The sequence below is a fragment of the Epinephelus moara genome, chromosome 24, assembly GCF_006386435.1.
Source record: "Epinephelus moara isolate mb chromosome 24, YSFRI_EMoa_1.0, whole genome shotgun sequence".
Lineage (NCBI taxonomy): Eukaryota > Metazoa > Chordata > Actinopteri > Perciformes > Serranidae > Epinephelus > Epinephelus moara.
In genome coordinates, this window is record NC_065529.1 from 3,332,508 (window position 1) to 3,350,951 (window position 18,444).

At 39.4% G+C, this 18,444-nt stretch overlaps 1 protein-coding gene across 1 annotated transcript in view; it reads right to left on the reverse strand.

Annotated features, from left to right (window-relative positions):
* Positions 1–18,444, reverse strand: part of epha8 (eph receptor A8) — a 343,673-nt gene that overhangs the window by 197,671 nt on the left and 127,558 nt on the right. The window contains exon 3 of the mRNA XM_050038788.1: positions 1,554–1,607. Coding sequence (XP_049894745.1) covers positions 1,554–1,607 — 54 coding nt within the window. The remainder of the gene's footprint in view (positions 1–1,553; positions 1,608–18,444) is intronic.

Genomic DNA, 18,444 nt, shown 5'->3' on the forward strand with positions numbered 1-18,444 from the left:
GGTTTCGTTCGTCTCCGCCCTGAGCCCCTCCTACCAGACGAGCACGCAAGTATTTTATCCCACTTGGTTCTATTTCTCCTTCTCTGGGAGCTTCGGCTCTCCCTCACCGTGCAGCAGCCCTCCCCATCCCTCCCTCGCGGCCCCGCACATACTCCCGAGCCTCGGCTCTCCCTCACTGCGCAGCAGCGCACCCCGCACATACCCCCGAGGCTCAGCTCTCCCTCTCTGCGGATTATAAAATTTTTACTCAATTATACCAAAACAATGTTGCCTACTGGAGCTTTAAGACACAAGAAGAATAAAACAAATAACATGTCATAAAATGTCAACTAGTAAAAGATAAAATAAGGCCACACTTAAAATCAAGATAATGAAAGGTCATTAAAGTCAGTAAGATAGCAATAAAACAGACAGACAGCTCAGATAATGTCAGGATGTGCTTTATGAAAGAAGTACTTTTTATTTTTTAGTTTTTAGGAGAGACTTAAACGAAGCCAGTGACTCAGTGACTTTACCAGCTGCAGCATCAAAGCGATCTACATTATACATTTTAGAAATTGGTAAATGGACCTGCATTTTTATACCGCCTTTCTAGTCATCTGACCACTCAATGCACTTTTCACACTCTGAGTCACATTTACCCATTTACACATACAGTCACATAGGCTACTGGTGGCCTGCTCAGTTTTTCTTTTTTTTTTGTTTTTTTTTTAACACACTCACACACCAATGGAAGCATCATCTGGAGTAATTTGGGGTTCAGTATCTTGCTCAAGGAGGGGCCAGGGATTGAACTGCTGATCTTCTGATTGGTGGACGACCCACTCCTCTGTGCCACAGCCGCCTGGCTGGTTAAAAACATTTGAACTGTGTAGCACCGAACTGTAGAGTTAGACTTTTAAACCGTTTTTCATCATTTCTGTGTACAGGATTTTTTGTATGGGCCTAAAAACCTGCTCCATGACCCATCGGAGTCATCCTTGACATAACCCCTCCCCTATTGTATAAACACTATATTACTACTGACATTAGAGCGCATGGTATCAGAGTTGGTGTCAGCGGCAAGTTTGTCACGCCCCACAAGCTTTCTGAGCTCTGTCAGTCTAATACATACATGAATAAACCTCTCTGTTAGGTGCCACAGTCATAAAAACACAAGCTAAACAGCTGGCACTAACAGACCTTTCAGTTTTTCTGGCTGAATCACCTACCTGCTTTGTGCTAACCTTAGCTAATGAGCAAGAGGTCATAGTTGTGCTCGGGGGTCGAGTATGTTACTGTGCTACTGGGTTAGCTGCTAAGGAGAGTCTGTAGCTGTGTGGTGGCTCATTCATGGGCTCTGTTGTATAATCTTTATTTGTATTATTTAATGAACATTATAACTATATGATCTGACAGATATATAAGAATAGCTGGTTATTAACTATCCAGTTTGTGCTTTAAGATCAAACTTAATTTACATTAAGAAAAAAACAGTTTCCCTGAGATCAGAGTGATATATTCCATGAAGTTCTTATAATTAGCTCTAATAAAACACTGAGGACATTACACACCTGGTATGTGTGGATAGGGCTGAAGTATTCGTCCATCTCATTTATGGCATCCCACTGTGCAGAGAAAGAGAAACGGAGAAAGAAACACTCTTGGGTCAGTCGCATGTTCACACATCTCAGCAAATCATTCAGCTGCTGTCTGTATTTCCCACATGAGCGTGTGTGCCTACATGTCTTCCTGAGCACATCAGAAAATTATTAGCTTTGAATTTAAATGAAACATGTGACGACTCCTATCACAAACACACAGGCGGCAGTTATGCTAGTGTGGCAGGTGTATGTATGATACGCTATATTTGGATTTCTCAGAAGACCAAGTGTATGGTTTCCAGATGATTTCAAACCTCATTATCTATATGGCTGAGTTGGAGTGGTGCACACTTTGACAGTCAAAAACAAAATGTAATGATTATGTTTTTGCACGAGTTCATACATTCATCCTCCCATCCCATCCCTATGAAAATCTCACTGTTGAACTGGGATTAATTCTTGTTTTAAATATGCTGATGTATTCTGGTCAGGCAAGCAATGGTTAACACATGCAATCATGTTTTACATTTCAGCATGTTGGAATTCACTTAATGTAATTCCAACAGGACACATTTTCCTTTAATGAGATGCCCCTCATGTATGTGATTAGATTTACATTGTTTACTGAATGCCGCCAGCAGCCAATAACAGAATTACAAGGAGGAACAGGAAGTGAAACGTGTTGGTATTTCTAAATGTGTTAATGTGCATTACACACCTCTCTGCACAGACTAGTTACATCCAGCACCCACAGACATACTCAATCACAGGAAGCTGTCTGTTCTGCTCCTCCTCTGAATGTACACACAAGTGGCCCAGAAAGTGCCCAAATTTCATGTAATAGGATGCACAGGAAGATTATATTAAATTCTGCTTCATTTGAATGTATCCGTGGGTACGTACACAGGCACACATTTGCAGTTTTGTGTCAATATCTGTAAAGGTCAAAGGTCAACCCTTTTTCTTTTTCTTTTTAGAATGAGTCAGTTATTTTAGCAAAAGCTCCAACAGACTATTTCTATTCTTGATATCTGGTGAAGGTTTTAGCCATGTCACTTGTTAGCTCTGGGGGTGACAATGTCAGTCAGTCAGTCCACTTTCCACACTAAGACATCTCAATAGCTATTGGATAGATTACTGAGTACATACATTCACCATCCCAAATGAAGATGGTTATTCTTTTTTTCTTCCAGTGCCACCATGAAGTTCATGTTTCTGGTTTTGAGTAAAAAGTGTCATCAGCTCTATGGTTTGTTTTTATTTTGTAAGTACCCATTGCTATCTGAGATTCACCAGTGTTTTCTTATTTTGCTTTTCTCTTAGGTAACAGAACATTGTACAAGTTGTCAAGAACACTTTTACTAAGATAAGAGTAAAACATTTTGGTTTTAATGTCCACAAATTGTTGTCCAACACAAAGAAAAAATAAGTTTTATATGTGAGGAACATTAAAAAAAATCATAATTTAATTTAGATTGTGTTTTAGAGTAATAATAATGATTAAACTTTAAAATTTCAGGCTAAAAAAACATCACTATACTTGGTCCATTGACCCCACTGTAATTTCAGTTACTCTGCTTCCCTTTGCTTTTATTTTACTTGAGTATTATAATCTTTTGCCACTGTCTACTTCTACTCCACTATACTTCAGGGGGAAATTTTAATTTTACTACAATTATTGGATAACTTACTAGTTACTTTACAAATTAAGATTTGTGCATCTTAAACAATTATTCCATTAAATTAGAAAATTAATTGGCAGCTGTTTTCATAATTGTTTAAGTCATTATTCAGATCAAAAACATTTCGTATGAGTAACTTTTTCTTTTAATACTCCAATACATGATTGTACTTGCATGCTTTTGCTTGGGTAAAATTTTCAATGCAGAGCTTTTACCAGTAACAAAGTATTTTTACAGTGTGCTATTATTACACATACTTAATTAAAAGATCCTAATACTTCCTCCACCACTGCTGCTGACACAGCAATTGTTTTGGCATAACTGGGATTTTTGATTTTCCTGAAATACCAGTGCTGGCACTCTGGAAAATCACATTCACTTTGTTGAAGTTTAATTGACAGAACATTGATTTTACTACTATAGAAGTCCTTCTTCTTCCAGAATCTTTTGGTGGCATCTCTCCAATCTTGGGCATGTGCCAGATTATTTGCACCTGGCACAACACTTGGCCTTATATAGTGTTTAGAAGACGTTACCTTTGCTAACAGGTGACTTCTGATCAAGTGGGATTCATAGTTCAGCACACCTGGGTAAGAGCAGGTTTGGATGGTTAGGAAAATTCGCTGCATCTGGAGCTGACTTCTCTTACATTTAGTCTTGCCAGAAAATAAAGAGGAAATAAAAGAGAAATTTAAGAAAATGTTGCTACGCAAGGCACAATACAAAAACTTTGCACTCAGTGTTAAAAGCTGGACCTGAATCTATTAACAACACTACTAAATACCCATAGACTTTTCAACTAAAATAAAGTGGTTTTGCAGGTTTAGTTACTCTATATTGTTCAAAATTTTACATACCTGTAAAATGAATGCTGTCATGGCAAAGAGTCATACTGTTCAAAAATGTCTGGATAAGAGCCAAATTGTACAACAGTGCAATTTTGCTTAAAGCACATGCTGCAAGCTAACCTGGTGAAGCTGCTTGCTTTACTCCTTAACATCTCACTGCCACACAGAAACGATTCACACCCTCTGCTTAAAGGTTTCATTGTCAGTGCAAATCCAGTTGTGCAGTGACATGGTACATTTTGATGTCAGGAGAAAAATATCCTTTGGTGCTCCTGTATTAGAAGTGTCCCACCACAGCTCAGTCATAGAGCAAATAAGGATATTCTGTCCACTGGTTTATTCATGGTAACATGGAGACTCAGTTGCAGGGTGTCATAAGTTTATGCAAACAGCTTAACCCAAACTCCAGGGGAGTGGGATTGTGACATAAAGCAAGGACATATTATTCAAAAGGGTACAATAATAGGATATTGGTTAACAAAATAAACTGAGATTTAGTTGATAAAATGATCCACTGATTGAAGACACTATGAGGAGACTAGTGTGTGAGTAACCCCTCACTCTTTTGGAAATACAAACAACATTAAGCCAACTGACACTGAAAAAAATCACCTACACCCATGATATGTCCCTGCTTAATTTCACAACACAAAACTAATGGTCAAGTGTGATTCTCTAAGACAGCTCATGACTCGTGACTGCTCATCTCAAATCACTTTTGATTGCATAAGAAAAAAAGAGAAAAAGAATATTATTTCTAACATATAACTTTTTTAATTTTATTTTACTGGGTCTTTATACTGTTCAGAAGGAAGACATTAAACAAAAGATTCAAACCAATAAAGCTATCAAAAAATTTAATAATTTAGAGTTTCAATTAATTCCACCCTTCTTCTCCTCCTATCAAATCAAACAGCTTTTCTCTTCTCAACTGTGTTCTCTCTATGTGCCATCCAGTCTTAATTTTGGCAGATATTTTAGATTTATTCTTACTCTTGAGATGAAAATGCTTATTATTTTTAGTCACATTTTAGTCATTTTCATCCTTCATAGTTTAAGTCTAGTTTTAGTTGACAGAAATTCAAAATGCCATTCAGCGGCTAACAAGTGGAGCTAACTGCTACCAGCTCTGGTGCAACTAACAAACTCCACAAAATAATTTAACAGCTCCACCATCCTCAGTCAGACACACAAGGTTGATTATTTACTGCTGAATTACAGCTCACAGCTCACACCAATGGCTGACACTGCTCCGGTGTGAGTGTTTTTGCTGGCTAGCCAAACATCCTGGAGCAGACTATTTACTGGAGTTTACCAGCCTGTTGCTCATGCAGCATTTGAATATTATTGCAAGCATGGCCATTCATGGCAGCATCTGATGGTCTACCACTGACATTTTTGTCATGTTGTCTCATCAACAAAAATGAAGTAGTTCGTAGATCGTAGTTTGTGTCAATGCAATTAACACTGGTGCCACCTCACATAATTTCGAAATGAGTGATATCATGTTAAAGGGAAACTCCAATTTATGAAAGAAGGTCTGATTTACTATAGTTTTACTATTTTGCCCAGAGCTGCTCCACAGACAATGAATGGTAAAAGATGACACTGAGAGCAGCCAAAGGAATGTTCTGAGTATGGGTCCATTTTCTGTTTCAGCACTGAGATCACTACAACAGAATATAGCTCATTTGGGTATAAAAAAAACAAACAAACATTGCGTGGGTTCATAAAATCAGCCTTCCATTCATTGTCTACAAAGCAGCTCCACACTTTACACTTGATGACATCACAAGACTTTGTTCTCTGGTTTCTTACTTTGAGAGAGAGAATCACATGTTCACAAATACTGACTGAACTTAACTAGGCCACGGGAATACCATATTGGTATTCTCAGTTTAGGTGGTGTTCCCTTTAATGAAGAGTAGTCTATAAAAGGTAACGTATAATGTCTTCTGTGGTTCTGGAGAGGCTTTTGTAAGTCTGGAAAAAGAACTCTGATGATATCATTAGGGTAATCTTAATTCAATCAGGAGAGACTCATTTTTATAGTAAAATGAATAAAATGTCTTTGGCAATTACGCCTTGTAGAGATGGTATGATTTAAGAAGGGTGATGAATCCATTGTTGAATAGGGAACCACCCCGGGGTCTAGATGCTGGTGGTGGTGGAGGTGGTGAAGATGAGATGAGAGGAAGATGGAGAAGTGCTAATGATCTGGATGAGTAGATGTATGAGCCTTTATTGAGATTGTCCTGGAGTCTGGATATGCTGGCTGAGGGTGAACGGGGTGGAGGAGGGCACAAAGATTCTGCCTAAAATGATACAGTAGCTAAATGCAGCAGACGAGAGAGCAGATTTAAAATTTTGCAGTGGCATCCTGATTGGCTGAGAGAGATCATAGCAAAGTTTGATTGGATAACTAGACGAGTGAACACCTATAGTCAGCTGATTAGAGGAAGCAGTGGGAGTGGGATGGAGAGAGTTGTGAATGGATGAGCACAAAGAAAGTCCTCCTGATTGAACTTGATGAGATGAGAGATGGTATAATTTAAGGAGGGTGATGAATTCATAGTTGAAAAAGATGCGTAAGAAGGGAGAGAGACAACCGACCATTTGACATGAGGGGATCTTTACCTTACCAGGAGGCAACAGGCTTCTAATAAATATGTAAAGAGAAAATTAAGGGGAGACGCATAGCTAGAGAAACATGCATAAAGCAAAACGAGAAAGACTATGGAATGGATATGTGCATTGTTAAGTATATGACAGAAATAAGCCCTGAATGAGATGGGATAACTCTGATGAGAAATGTGTGGTAGGAATATGTCTAGAATGACAGCTAGGGAGCCACCAACTAGTAGATGATGATGGATGTGAAATAAGTGTTGAAAAGGAAAGCAGGAGGGAAATGTGTTGAGGTCTAACCACCAAATGACATAAAAGCCAGAGATGAAGAAAGCTGTGACAAGGACCAACTGAAATAAAAGGCCATAAGACCAAACAGAAATTAAGGTCAGAAGACCAACTTAAATAAATTGTTTAAAAAAACATTAAGGTCCGGCAACCAAACATAAATTAAAGTCAGCAATTTTCAGCATGTCAGCAACAGCATTTAAGGGTCTGATGACCAAACTGAAAATACCGTGACTGGTGCATGGTCCTAGTGACCTAGGCCTATATGTAGAACATAATAAAAGGTCAACGAGGACCAAACAGAAATAAAAGGCCGTAAAACCAAACAAAAACTAAGGCCATAAGACCAACTTAAATAAAACTGGTCAAAGTAAAATAAGGTCCGGCGACCCAACAGAAATTAAAGTCATCATTGACAAACAGAAATTATGGTCAGACGACCAAACATAAAATACTGTGTATGAGCATGAGGTCCCGTAGACCTTGGGTGCACAGCCTGGGGTCTTAAGGACCATGTGTAGAACAAAATGAAAGGTCAGTGAAGACCAACTGACATAGAAGGTCATAGACCAAACCGAAACTAAGGTAATAAGACCAACTTAAATAAAATGGTGAAGGTAAAATAAGGTCCGATGAACAAATTGAAATTAAGTCAGCATGACAAACAGAAATGAATAGTCGCATGACCAACAGAAGTAAGTGTTGAGGGGTCCCGTGGACCACCTATGAGCATACAGCGAGTGGTCCCGAAGACCATGGGTGTTTGTGCATAGAGCATGAGGTCCCGCAGACCGTGATTGTGCATTTGCTTGAGGTCCCGAAGAACATGGGTGTATGTGCATACAGTGTGATGTCCCGCAGACCATGTAAATGAGTGAGCAGCATGATAAATGCAAGCAAGGTAAATTAAACCAATAGAATTACATTTTATGGCCAACTTGAATAAAGAAGTGCAGCAGAATAGGTCCCATGACCAGCAGATAATAAATCAGCAAGACAGAAATTGTGATTAGATAACCAAGATAAAATAATTTTGAGTGATGCATGATTGTGGATTATAAAGTGATGAAGGTGGGCAATTAGCAGACGCTGGTGTTAGTGCATGAAGCATGTAGTTAGAGGACCATGGATGACTGTGCATATGGCATGAGATCGCATAGAACATGGGTGTTGTGGGAACATGTGATTAGTGACAGCAAGCCAAACTGAATTGAGGCAGACAGAAATGGAATCATATAAACAAGTGCAAGGAAAATAGGTCCGAACAGCAAGCAAATATCAGGTAAGCAATGACGAAATAGCGATATGACAACCAAACAGAAATGGCAAATGGCTGATGCATGACTGTGACTCCATAAATATGAAGGTGGCAATAGGAAAAACTATAACCAAAACTTGATTGAGAGTTTGCAGATGAGAGCACCTCAAAAGGCTTCCATCAGCGATCTGAATGACTTAGCAAGAAATTAGGGCACAGAAACCTGATTAATGAAATGGTGCTAATATTGAGAAAACCTGTCTGGGAAAGGCAAGGCAAATTTATGGTAACACTTTACCTGAAGGTATCTACATAAGAGTGACATGACACTGTCATAACTATATTTTTTTTTTAAATGACAACTTGACATTAACCAGGATGACATTACCAGAAGATGTCTTTGTCATAACAACTTCACATTAACAAAAAATGCACCTATTTTTGTGTTTATGACAAGGTGACATAATGACTATTAGAATTAGATTCTAACACTCGGTCAGATAGATGTCTGGCAAGATACGACACAAAACTGGCTGTCATGACCAGTGTTGGGGGGTAATGCGTTACAAAGTAAAGTAACAAAGTAAAGCGTTACTGTAATCAGATTACATTTGTCTGTAACGCAGTAATGTAACACATTACTGTTGATAACTTCAGTAATTGCATTACAGTTAATAATCAAATAATGATATTGTTACTTGCATTACTTTAAATTATTCAACTATCTGCATAATGGGAGGACAGAAAAACAAAACAAACGTCTCCTTTCACGCGTGCTTATGCAAAACTCGTCTAACCTCACTCACGTGACCTGACTGTGACTCTGGCTGGAGTTCATGGAGGAGGAGACGGAGCGAAAAATGGCAGAGCCGCTTAAGACGTCTTTTGAGGGGTGGCGATACGCACACTACTTAGAATTTTTTGCGCAAAAGGACAAGAATGTGATGGTAAGGTGTGAACTGTGCCCAGGCCATAAACAATTCTCCACCGCTGCGAACACGACATCAAATCTTTCCAAGCACCTGCAAAGGCAACATGCTAACATAAAGCTAGAAGCTAAAGACCCGTAGACCCTGAGTGATGCTGAAGATAAGCTGACACCAACCAAGCAGCCAAGGCTTGATTTTCAACAAAAAGTAGCCTAGCTTGTTAGCCTTAGCTAACTTAGCAGCTTTGAGCGAGGTGGGCATGTTTAAGCAACCAGGCTTCATTTGGCCCGCCTCTTTGCCTATTTTTGATTGGCCAGGAGTTGGGCAAACTCAGGCACTGCCAAGATGGCGACGGCCAGAGCCACCTACTTTGAGCTTCAAACCCGCTCCTCAGAAACCAATGGGTGACGTTACGGTGACTACGTCCATATTTTCATACAGTCTATGGTTGTTACACAACAAAACCAAGAGCTGGGCAGAAATCTTAGAGCAGAAATTCCACGAGCGCACAGAGGCAGTTTGAGCGCAAGGAGAAAAGTCAAAGCTCGAGCAGGAAATCTGTGCAAGCAACATGGTATTTGAATGTGAAGAAATGTAAATGTGAAAAGAATTTAGGAAGGAATGTAAATGTACAAATTGTAATAAATGTCTGAAGGTATGTAAATGTACAAAGAATGTGTGAAGGAGTATAAATGTATGAAGAAGTGTAAATGTATAAAGAATGAGTGAAGGAATGTAAATGTTAAAATGTATGTAGGAATGTAAATGTACAAAGAATGTGTGAGGGAATGTAAATGTAAAAAGAAAAGACACATTTTATCAGTTAGTTAACTACATTTATTTTTTATGCATTTTTGTGCAAATTAATGGCATGTGAATTTATTTATTGACTCATTTATTTATGTATTTATTTTTAATTTTGGCAGTTCTGGTCCTCCATATCCTTGCAGCTGTCACACTGCCAAAGTTTAAAGTGCGGTGGCTGAAAGAAGGGAGAGGAGAGATATTTTAAAGACACTGCTGACCCCCGAATGCCGTGCTGCCCCCTACGATGAGCAGGATGTACGTATGCCACAGATCTCCACCTCCAGCACTCATTGACTACTTGAAGTCTGGGTCAGAGATGGCGATTCTGAACCATTTCCCCACAATAGAGACTGTATGTATGAAATTCAACACAGAGACACCCTCTAGTGCACCGGTGGAGAGGCTCTGTAGCTTGGGCAGTCTTGTGCTGACTTTGAGGATTAACAGGTTGTCTGACAAACAATTTGAAAGACTCCTCTTCATGAGGTATAAACACTTCTTTGATAAGCATGTCCAGTAAAATGGAAAAATTTGCTGTAAAGCCCTAGTTTGGTGAGTGAGCTACAGTGAGTTGAGTGTGTTTGGCCTGTTAAATGCACAGTTCAAATTACATTTCATATGCAATGTTGTTTTCCTTTGAAGTCTCACCATTGTCTGATATGATGATGAAGGCCAGTATCTTACTTTATTTGTTGACATTATTTTGAACAAATTCATGTTTGCATTAGTTGTTTGGTAGGACAATCTCTTTTAAGTTATATTGTTGCATTGTAAAGAAATTCAGTTTGACAATGCTTATCTCATGGCCTCAAAATAGAAATAGACATTTAATGAGGGATGTCGTATGCTGTAAAGCCCTGTGAGGCAAATTGTGATTTGTGATATTGGGCTTTATAAATAAAATTGATTGATTGATTGATTGATATAAGTTTCCAATAAAAGTTTTAATCATAATTTTATTTTGAGACATTTTGCATACTGCCAGTACTGTAGCCCTGTTCTTGACACATGTTGTGCTGTTTGGGTTGATTTTTTAACAACTTTGCTATCAGCTTTGTTGTATTAAAGAGCATAAAAGAGAGATCTTGTGTATGTCCTCCGTATTAGAATAAGGATTTGTGCTGATCTGGGCATATATAAGGTTTAACTTTATATTGTTAATTGGCAATTAAGTTATGGTGCATCTCAGGTGATGTTACAGAGTAATCCAAAAGTAATGTAACTAGTAGTGTAACTATTAACTTTTAGCAGTGAGTAAGATATCATGATATCTTAATGACAAATTAAAATGGTACCACTTTACTTGAGGTCAAAGAGTTTATTCATTACATTGTCATAATGGTGTCATGACAGCCAGTTTTGTGTCGTATCCTGCCAGACATCTATCTGACTGAGTGTTAGAATCGGTCTGTAACCTTGGACATCTAATTATAATAACCACGATGTCACCTTGTCATAAACACAAAAAGAGGTGCATTTTTTTGTTAATGTCAAGTTGTTATGACAAAGACATCTTCTGGTAATGTCATCCTGGTTAATGTCAAGTTGTCATAATAAGGACATCCGAAACAAATTTAATGTCAAGTTGTCATGACAAAGACATCTTCTGGTAATGTCACTTAAATTAATGATAAGTTGTCATAATCAAGCCAAACAATGTCGACTTGTCATTACAAAAACTGAATGACACTTAACGACAGCAGTCATAAACATTTATGACATGTACATAATGTTTATGACAAGTTCGTGACAGTGTCATGTCATAGTTATGACAGTGTCATGTCACCCTTATGTAGATACCTTCAAGTAAAGTGTTAGGCAATTTATTTATAGCACATTTCAAACCCAGAGGTGACCCAAAGTGTATATATATTTACTCACTAAAACATTTATTTAGATACATATCCATAAAGAATAACTGTTCGCTATAGTTTAGCGAATGTTAGATATAAAATATTAGCAGTTTCGTAAAAGAAGAGAAAAGTGAGAAATACGAGTACTATAAATGAGTGCGTTTTTAAGTGTTTGTGCTAGATAATAGTATATTCTATGGCTGTCACCTAGAAAATCCACACCAAAGAAATCGCTGAGGGGCTTTTAATTTGAAATGGTACATAAAGTGTGGTAAGATAACGGCATGATACGCATGTGAATATATTTATTATTATGAATGAGGATGAAGAGAACAACTTGCATTACTTGAAATGAGTGAATACCATTGTGAAGCAGAGGGCATAATGGGCCTGCTTAATATGCTTACTTTGATGAAACCCAATGACTACTGAAATCAAGGCCCGCTGCTATTACAGTATTACGGTAATTGTTTTCTCATTGAAACATGGGGCGACAGGAGAATTAAATAAATTGCTTCACATAAATGATGCAGTGATAATGTTTGTCTGCAGCACTGAATGAATTAGACAAATCATATCTGACACACTTAAACAGTGAGGATGGCTATTGATCGGATGACTTGAACCGCCCTCTCTCTTGCCGTGAGGGATCCGGGTGCACTGGGGCTGACAGGTTGGAGGCAGAATGAAGCGCTGGCTCAGAGTGGTGGCCGGCTGTGTGTGGAGGCTGGCTGCGTGTGGAGGCCTGTCGTGATGAGGACGCTGATGAGGCAGAGGCTGAGGCATATCCAGGGACTGAAGCAAGGTGTGTGTGGAAAGCTTGGTTGGAGTAGCTGGGGACTGCTTGTGGCAATCCGGGTGTACGTATGCAAGTTGTCCCAAAGAAAGATATCATGTTACGTGTAGTTTGGGCCCATATCCTGAATCCGTACACGTCACTGACGCCGAGACTGAAGATGGAAATGAAGAATGAAGTTGCACATTGACAATACTGACTTATAACAGGCAAGATCACCTGAACCAGAGAACGTGATGAGTGAGAGATGATTCCGCCTCTGCTGAGGAATCACACACTCCGCTTGTTACTATCAACAAGGGACTGCAAAGAAAAAAGGGAAAGTCAGCGATTGCCAGCACAAAGATTCTGCCTAAAATGATGGCTAACAGCAGCAGAAGAGAGAGCAGATTTAAAACTTTGCAGTGGCATCCTGATTGGCTGAGAGAGACTGCAGCAAAGTTTGATTGGATAAGTAGAAGAGTGAACACCCATAGTCAGCTGATTAAAGGTAACAGTGGGAGTGGGATGGAGAGAGTTGTGAATGGATGAGCACAAAGAAAGTCTTCCTGATTGAACTTACGCTGAGCTTCATTTTGGGTTTAAGATTTAAGTTGTGAACTGTGACTACTCGTTTTTCAATTTGTCTCTCACAAGTAGGGATGGCATAGTTAAGATTTTAACAATACTACTACTCTTACTGACACTGCTTATCAATCCAGTACTTTAATGGTACTCTTTTGGGGGTTTTTTTTTAAGAGAAAAAAATGACATAAATTTAGAACAGAATTAGCATTGCTTTGTTTTCTATGTATTTAAGTACAGTATATAAATTCTGAAATTCGTAAATTCTGCTACAGCATTGTTAAGAATTTAATTTCAATTTTATCTATAAAGCCCAGTATTCTAAATCACAACTTGCCTCAAAGGGCTTTACAGTGTAGGAGCAATACCTTTAGAAAATGTTTGCACTCATAATAAATTTAGGGGCACCACCCTCCTATGGAGGGAAGCGACTAATCAAATCAATAACTCCGGAAACCAATTATTAATTCCTTAGTACACTTATCAATCATGAATCAATCTCAATATCTGGGTTATGAATTCTCTATACAGTGATCTTGGTTCCCGCTCAAAAGAAATATTCAGAGACAATAACTTGGCGATAAATGAAGATTTATTTAGGGCTAAATGTTTAACAACTGAGTAAATGAATAGTAAATGAGGATGATATGAAATGACACAAAATCAGCAGTATGTCAATGGATTAAGACAGGAGGTAACACTTTTGCCAGTTATTCAGTTTGGCGATAGTGAGAGAGTATGTGACTATAGATAAATTGGGGACACAGGGATGTGCAAAGCCATTTACCTAACGAAACCTAAATTAAGATCAGAATAACTAAGTCTCCTATTCGTCATCAACTCTTATCACGACACAGCGGCTGCATCAGGTGAGGGAGATTCTTTGCCTACTTTAAGCAGCATTGGCTCAGGCTGACGTTTCTCAGAGGACCCCGGACTGTCACTTTGTAGCTCCTGGGCTTCCCAGCAGGGGTCCATGTCATTGGTCCGACAGCCCATTGGTCCGACATCCCATTAGTCCGACGGTCCGCGGTGCTGAACGTCTCCCGGCGGGCGTATTTCTACCTTGATGGTGCACCGCGACTGGCTCTGGGTCAGCTCGGAAAGGCTTAAGGCGAAGCAGGCTCACAGCTTATGTGTTTACCACTTTCTTTTTCATTTTAACCCACACCATGATCTTTTCCTAACTCTAACCAAGTGGTTTTTGTGCCTAAACCTAACCAGACCTTAACCACAGGGCATCATGATGATTTCGGAATGGACTTCGGAACAATGGGTTTAATATGGTCAGAACAATGGGATGTCGGACCAATGGGCTATCGGACTAATGGGCAGTTCCCCCCAGCAGAGCGAAGCCGGCTGTAACACAGTGGTGGAGAGGAGCCTGACTGCGACGTCCTTCAGGTGGTCCTCAAGTGTCGGTTTATTTTAGGCTGCGGAAAGTCTCCCTGCTTTGCGGACACTTTGGCAAGTGTCTGGCAGTGCTGGATCCAATGAATCTTTGATGGAGTTGCAGGTCGAATAGTAGCTTATCTATTTAGCTGTGGCTACTCGCTTGTAATAAGGTTCAAAACAATCTTGTCGGCCGTTTGATATTATTATCAAAGTTATCATTAACGTGTATAAAAAATTGATGCAATCGGCTAGCTTTGTCAGGTATATAATGTTACTGAAGGCACAGACAAAAAGAAAGAAAACTCAGGACAGACAAGACAATCCTGGACGTGTCGAGCAAAACTTAAAAGTTTAAAATAATTTTGATTGTAAGAAAAGAAAGGGTTACGCAGGAAGCGAGTATAAGAGCGTAACGGGTTAAAGCATAAAGAGTATAAGTAGTAGTAGGAGGGACGGCAAACGAAAGAAGAAGAAAAAAATTAAAAGTAAAATAAAGTAAAGGAACAAGGAAAAGAGGAAAGAAAGTAACAGGAAAGTTGCGGAGATGCGCTGAGCTCAATAGTTTTATCTGACCACGTTGAGTGTGCGGGTTTGAGGCAAGGCAGGTGTGAGATTATATACTTTAACATGCTATGCGCGATAGACACATACTCTTCTCATCATGGTCAAAATCGGCTCTTAACATCAAATTAGATTTAATATGATTATTATACTGCATATATCAACGGAACAAAAGTATAAAATGGTTCATGCACAAACAAACCTAGTCTGCAGTTACTTCAACATACTAAATGAGAAAGCACATATTAATAAATACAAGTTGATTAATCAATCCAACTATATCTTAACTTGAAATATAATATGGAATTCCTTATGGGAACTTTTCTTAACTACCGTCACAAGATGGCAGTATGACTCCATGTTAAATGAGGGATTAAACACATGAAATTACAACTCACTCATACTATGACCTACAAGAGTGGGGGAAAAAAAAATCATTCAACTAACAAACAAGGATTATGCACAGTTACAATGTTAGAACATGGATAAAATGTATAGTTTTACTTTCAAGAGACATTTTAAGTTAACAAGAGAAACTTAGTCTCTACTCAGGAATTCATCCTGAATTTACCACTCCCATCTGGATTTCTTATCTTCACCAGGGTGAGAGCAAGATAGAGCTGGAGTGGCTCCCATAGATGTGACAAAAAGGGGAGAAGATGTGGTGAACTTAAAAGCATAGTTAATGACCCCGGGTCTGGCAGTTAAACTGGCTGAGTTGTCAAAACGCTGGATTTTCCCAGGATGGTAATCAGCAAACTGAGATCTGGAGAGTTTCCAATTGACACCGTTACCACCCTCTGCCTCAGGATGACGGTGAAAGAGTTCATCAACTTTGAGGTGAAACGGACAAAGTTATAAACATTTGACCCTCAGAGTGGCCCATTCATTCTGTCCATTTACTTACAATCTAGGTTTTGGAAGAGTTCAAAAAGCTGTTCCTCCTACAACAGCATACATCTCTCTGTCCCTGGACCCTCACAGTGGATAAAGAAAAACTCCCCCCAAACACCCCTTTAAAAGGGAAAAAATGCTGGAAACCTCAGAAAACTGAATAGATTACCATTATAGACTATAACATACCTGAGGTGGATGGGGAAACAGGAGATGAACTATGAGCTAGGTGGTCGAAAACAGTGCATTTCTCTGCATGTACGTGATATACTTTTGTTAGATGTTTCGAAAGATTGGTTTCGTTTCTGCCCTTACATGCACACAAGTTGTTAAAATTGTGACAATAAGCATACCTCAATAAGCATAAAGTATACCCACACTATGGAGTGTTTCGCTCTCTCTGCCGTTGTCACCGAGAGCAGGGCCTTTTTGTGTGTGTGCGACACAAAGTGGCAGAGCTGGTCCCGCCCCACCCCACCCCACCCCTTGCACATGCAGCTGGCTGTATGGCTCCGACACAGAGAGCTCTCCTCTGGATTGAAGAGAAAAATGCATCCGTGACAAATGTCTTATGTCTTATTGCAAATTAAAAATGTACAAGAAATATATCTTCCAAATATCTCCTATGTTGGAGCTTATCAAATAATTCAGCCCTGGGGCCCATTTAATACCAGGTTTCAGCATCCATATTTACTCGCAGGTCCCAAAGTTTATGGAAGTGCAATTCCAAACCCACTATAGACCACTTTAAGAAAGTAAAGATACAATTTTATTGTGTTTTTAAGATTTGCCCCAAGGCAGCATTTTACCAAGGGCCCACAAAACACTAAGACCAGCCCTGTGTGTTAATGTAAAACGGGTCTTTGCAGGAAAACAGAACAGTACTTATTTCTGGGATAAAACAAAAAAAGCAGTAATGGAAAAAAAAATCTCAGTGGATGTTAACAGAATCAGTGACTCACTCAGTGTCAAACTATATGACTTCCTCCTCTACCAAGAGAAAAGCAATTCTCCCAATCTCCCCCCTTCAGATGAGCTGTATTGAGGATTACAGGGGAAAGTGGGCTGAGTATAAAAACTTGGTATTCATCAGATCCAAAACTGGTGCTCTCTTGAATCATGGACACAATAAATATTAACCTTCAACAGTAAACTGCATTGATTATTTTCCCTAAGTGTAAATATAGACAATTTGTATGCATATATAAATGAAGACATGTGTGTTTAACCCCAGTGTCACTCATGATCCTCCTGGGCTGTGGATGCTTGTGCAAGCCACAGAGTAATTGAAAGGGAAAGTGTCAACCCTGGGAAGCTTTGGGCCATGCCTAGCTGACCTCGGCCTTGGATAAGAAGACTGGGCTTTGCATGGAAGCCCTCCAACTCCTCTACTCAGCCCCGACTCACCCTGCCCCGCTCCCCAGATACACACACACACACACACACACACACACACTCCAGAAGGCGCCACGAGCCAAAAACCACCGGGATAATTAAGATGTAGGAAGTCTCACCCATCTCACCCCCCTTCTCCTCATCCTCTCATCTTTATCAGCTACATTGAAACCGTCCTTGAACTTGTGAAGACCTTGGCTAATTAGTGGGGTGTATAACCTCTCTATCGCCCTCATTATTCCCATCTTGCCATCACTGCACTATCAACATCTCTTTTTTTTTTTTTTTTTTTTTTTTTTGGGAAATCTTAGATTTTTCCTGCTTGTAATTTTCTCCAGAAGTGAAAAATCACAGCAGCTGAAGGCAGATTGTTGTGAGGTTGGAAGCCATACGGCAAGCAGGGATGGAATGAGATTGGTTGTTACGTAGTCTTGTAAATAATGGAAATCTTTCTGCTCGTCCTCAGCAAACAGCCGAGGAGAAGGAGAAGAAGAAGAAGAAGAAGAAGAAGAAGAAAAGTCAGAGACATTTAGTAGGACATGTTTATCTTGTGCGAGTGTGATAAGAGAGTTTTGTATCATGACAACAACAGAAACGCAGCGCTTTACAGAGCGGCCAACTGACAATGCAGTGTGGGTGTGTGTGGATATGTCAGACAGAGAGAGACAGAGTAAAGTACAACAGAGAGAGAATGAGAAATTAATTGGCTGTAGATTGCACATCTGTTTACTGCCTGTCAACTCATCAGGTCTCTCATCAGGAGAAATCAGAAGTGGCAGAGAGAGAGCTCACATACACACAGTAATATAACACACAATGCAGATATATCAAAAATGCAAAGGTATTGCAGGTACACACAAGTATAGGACTATAAAATGTCAGTCAACTCTGGATGTTTCAATTATCTCTAATCTAAATTCCGACAGAAAAGTTGTTACAAACTGTAGACATTGTTTCAGGTGC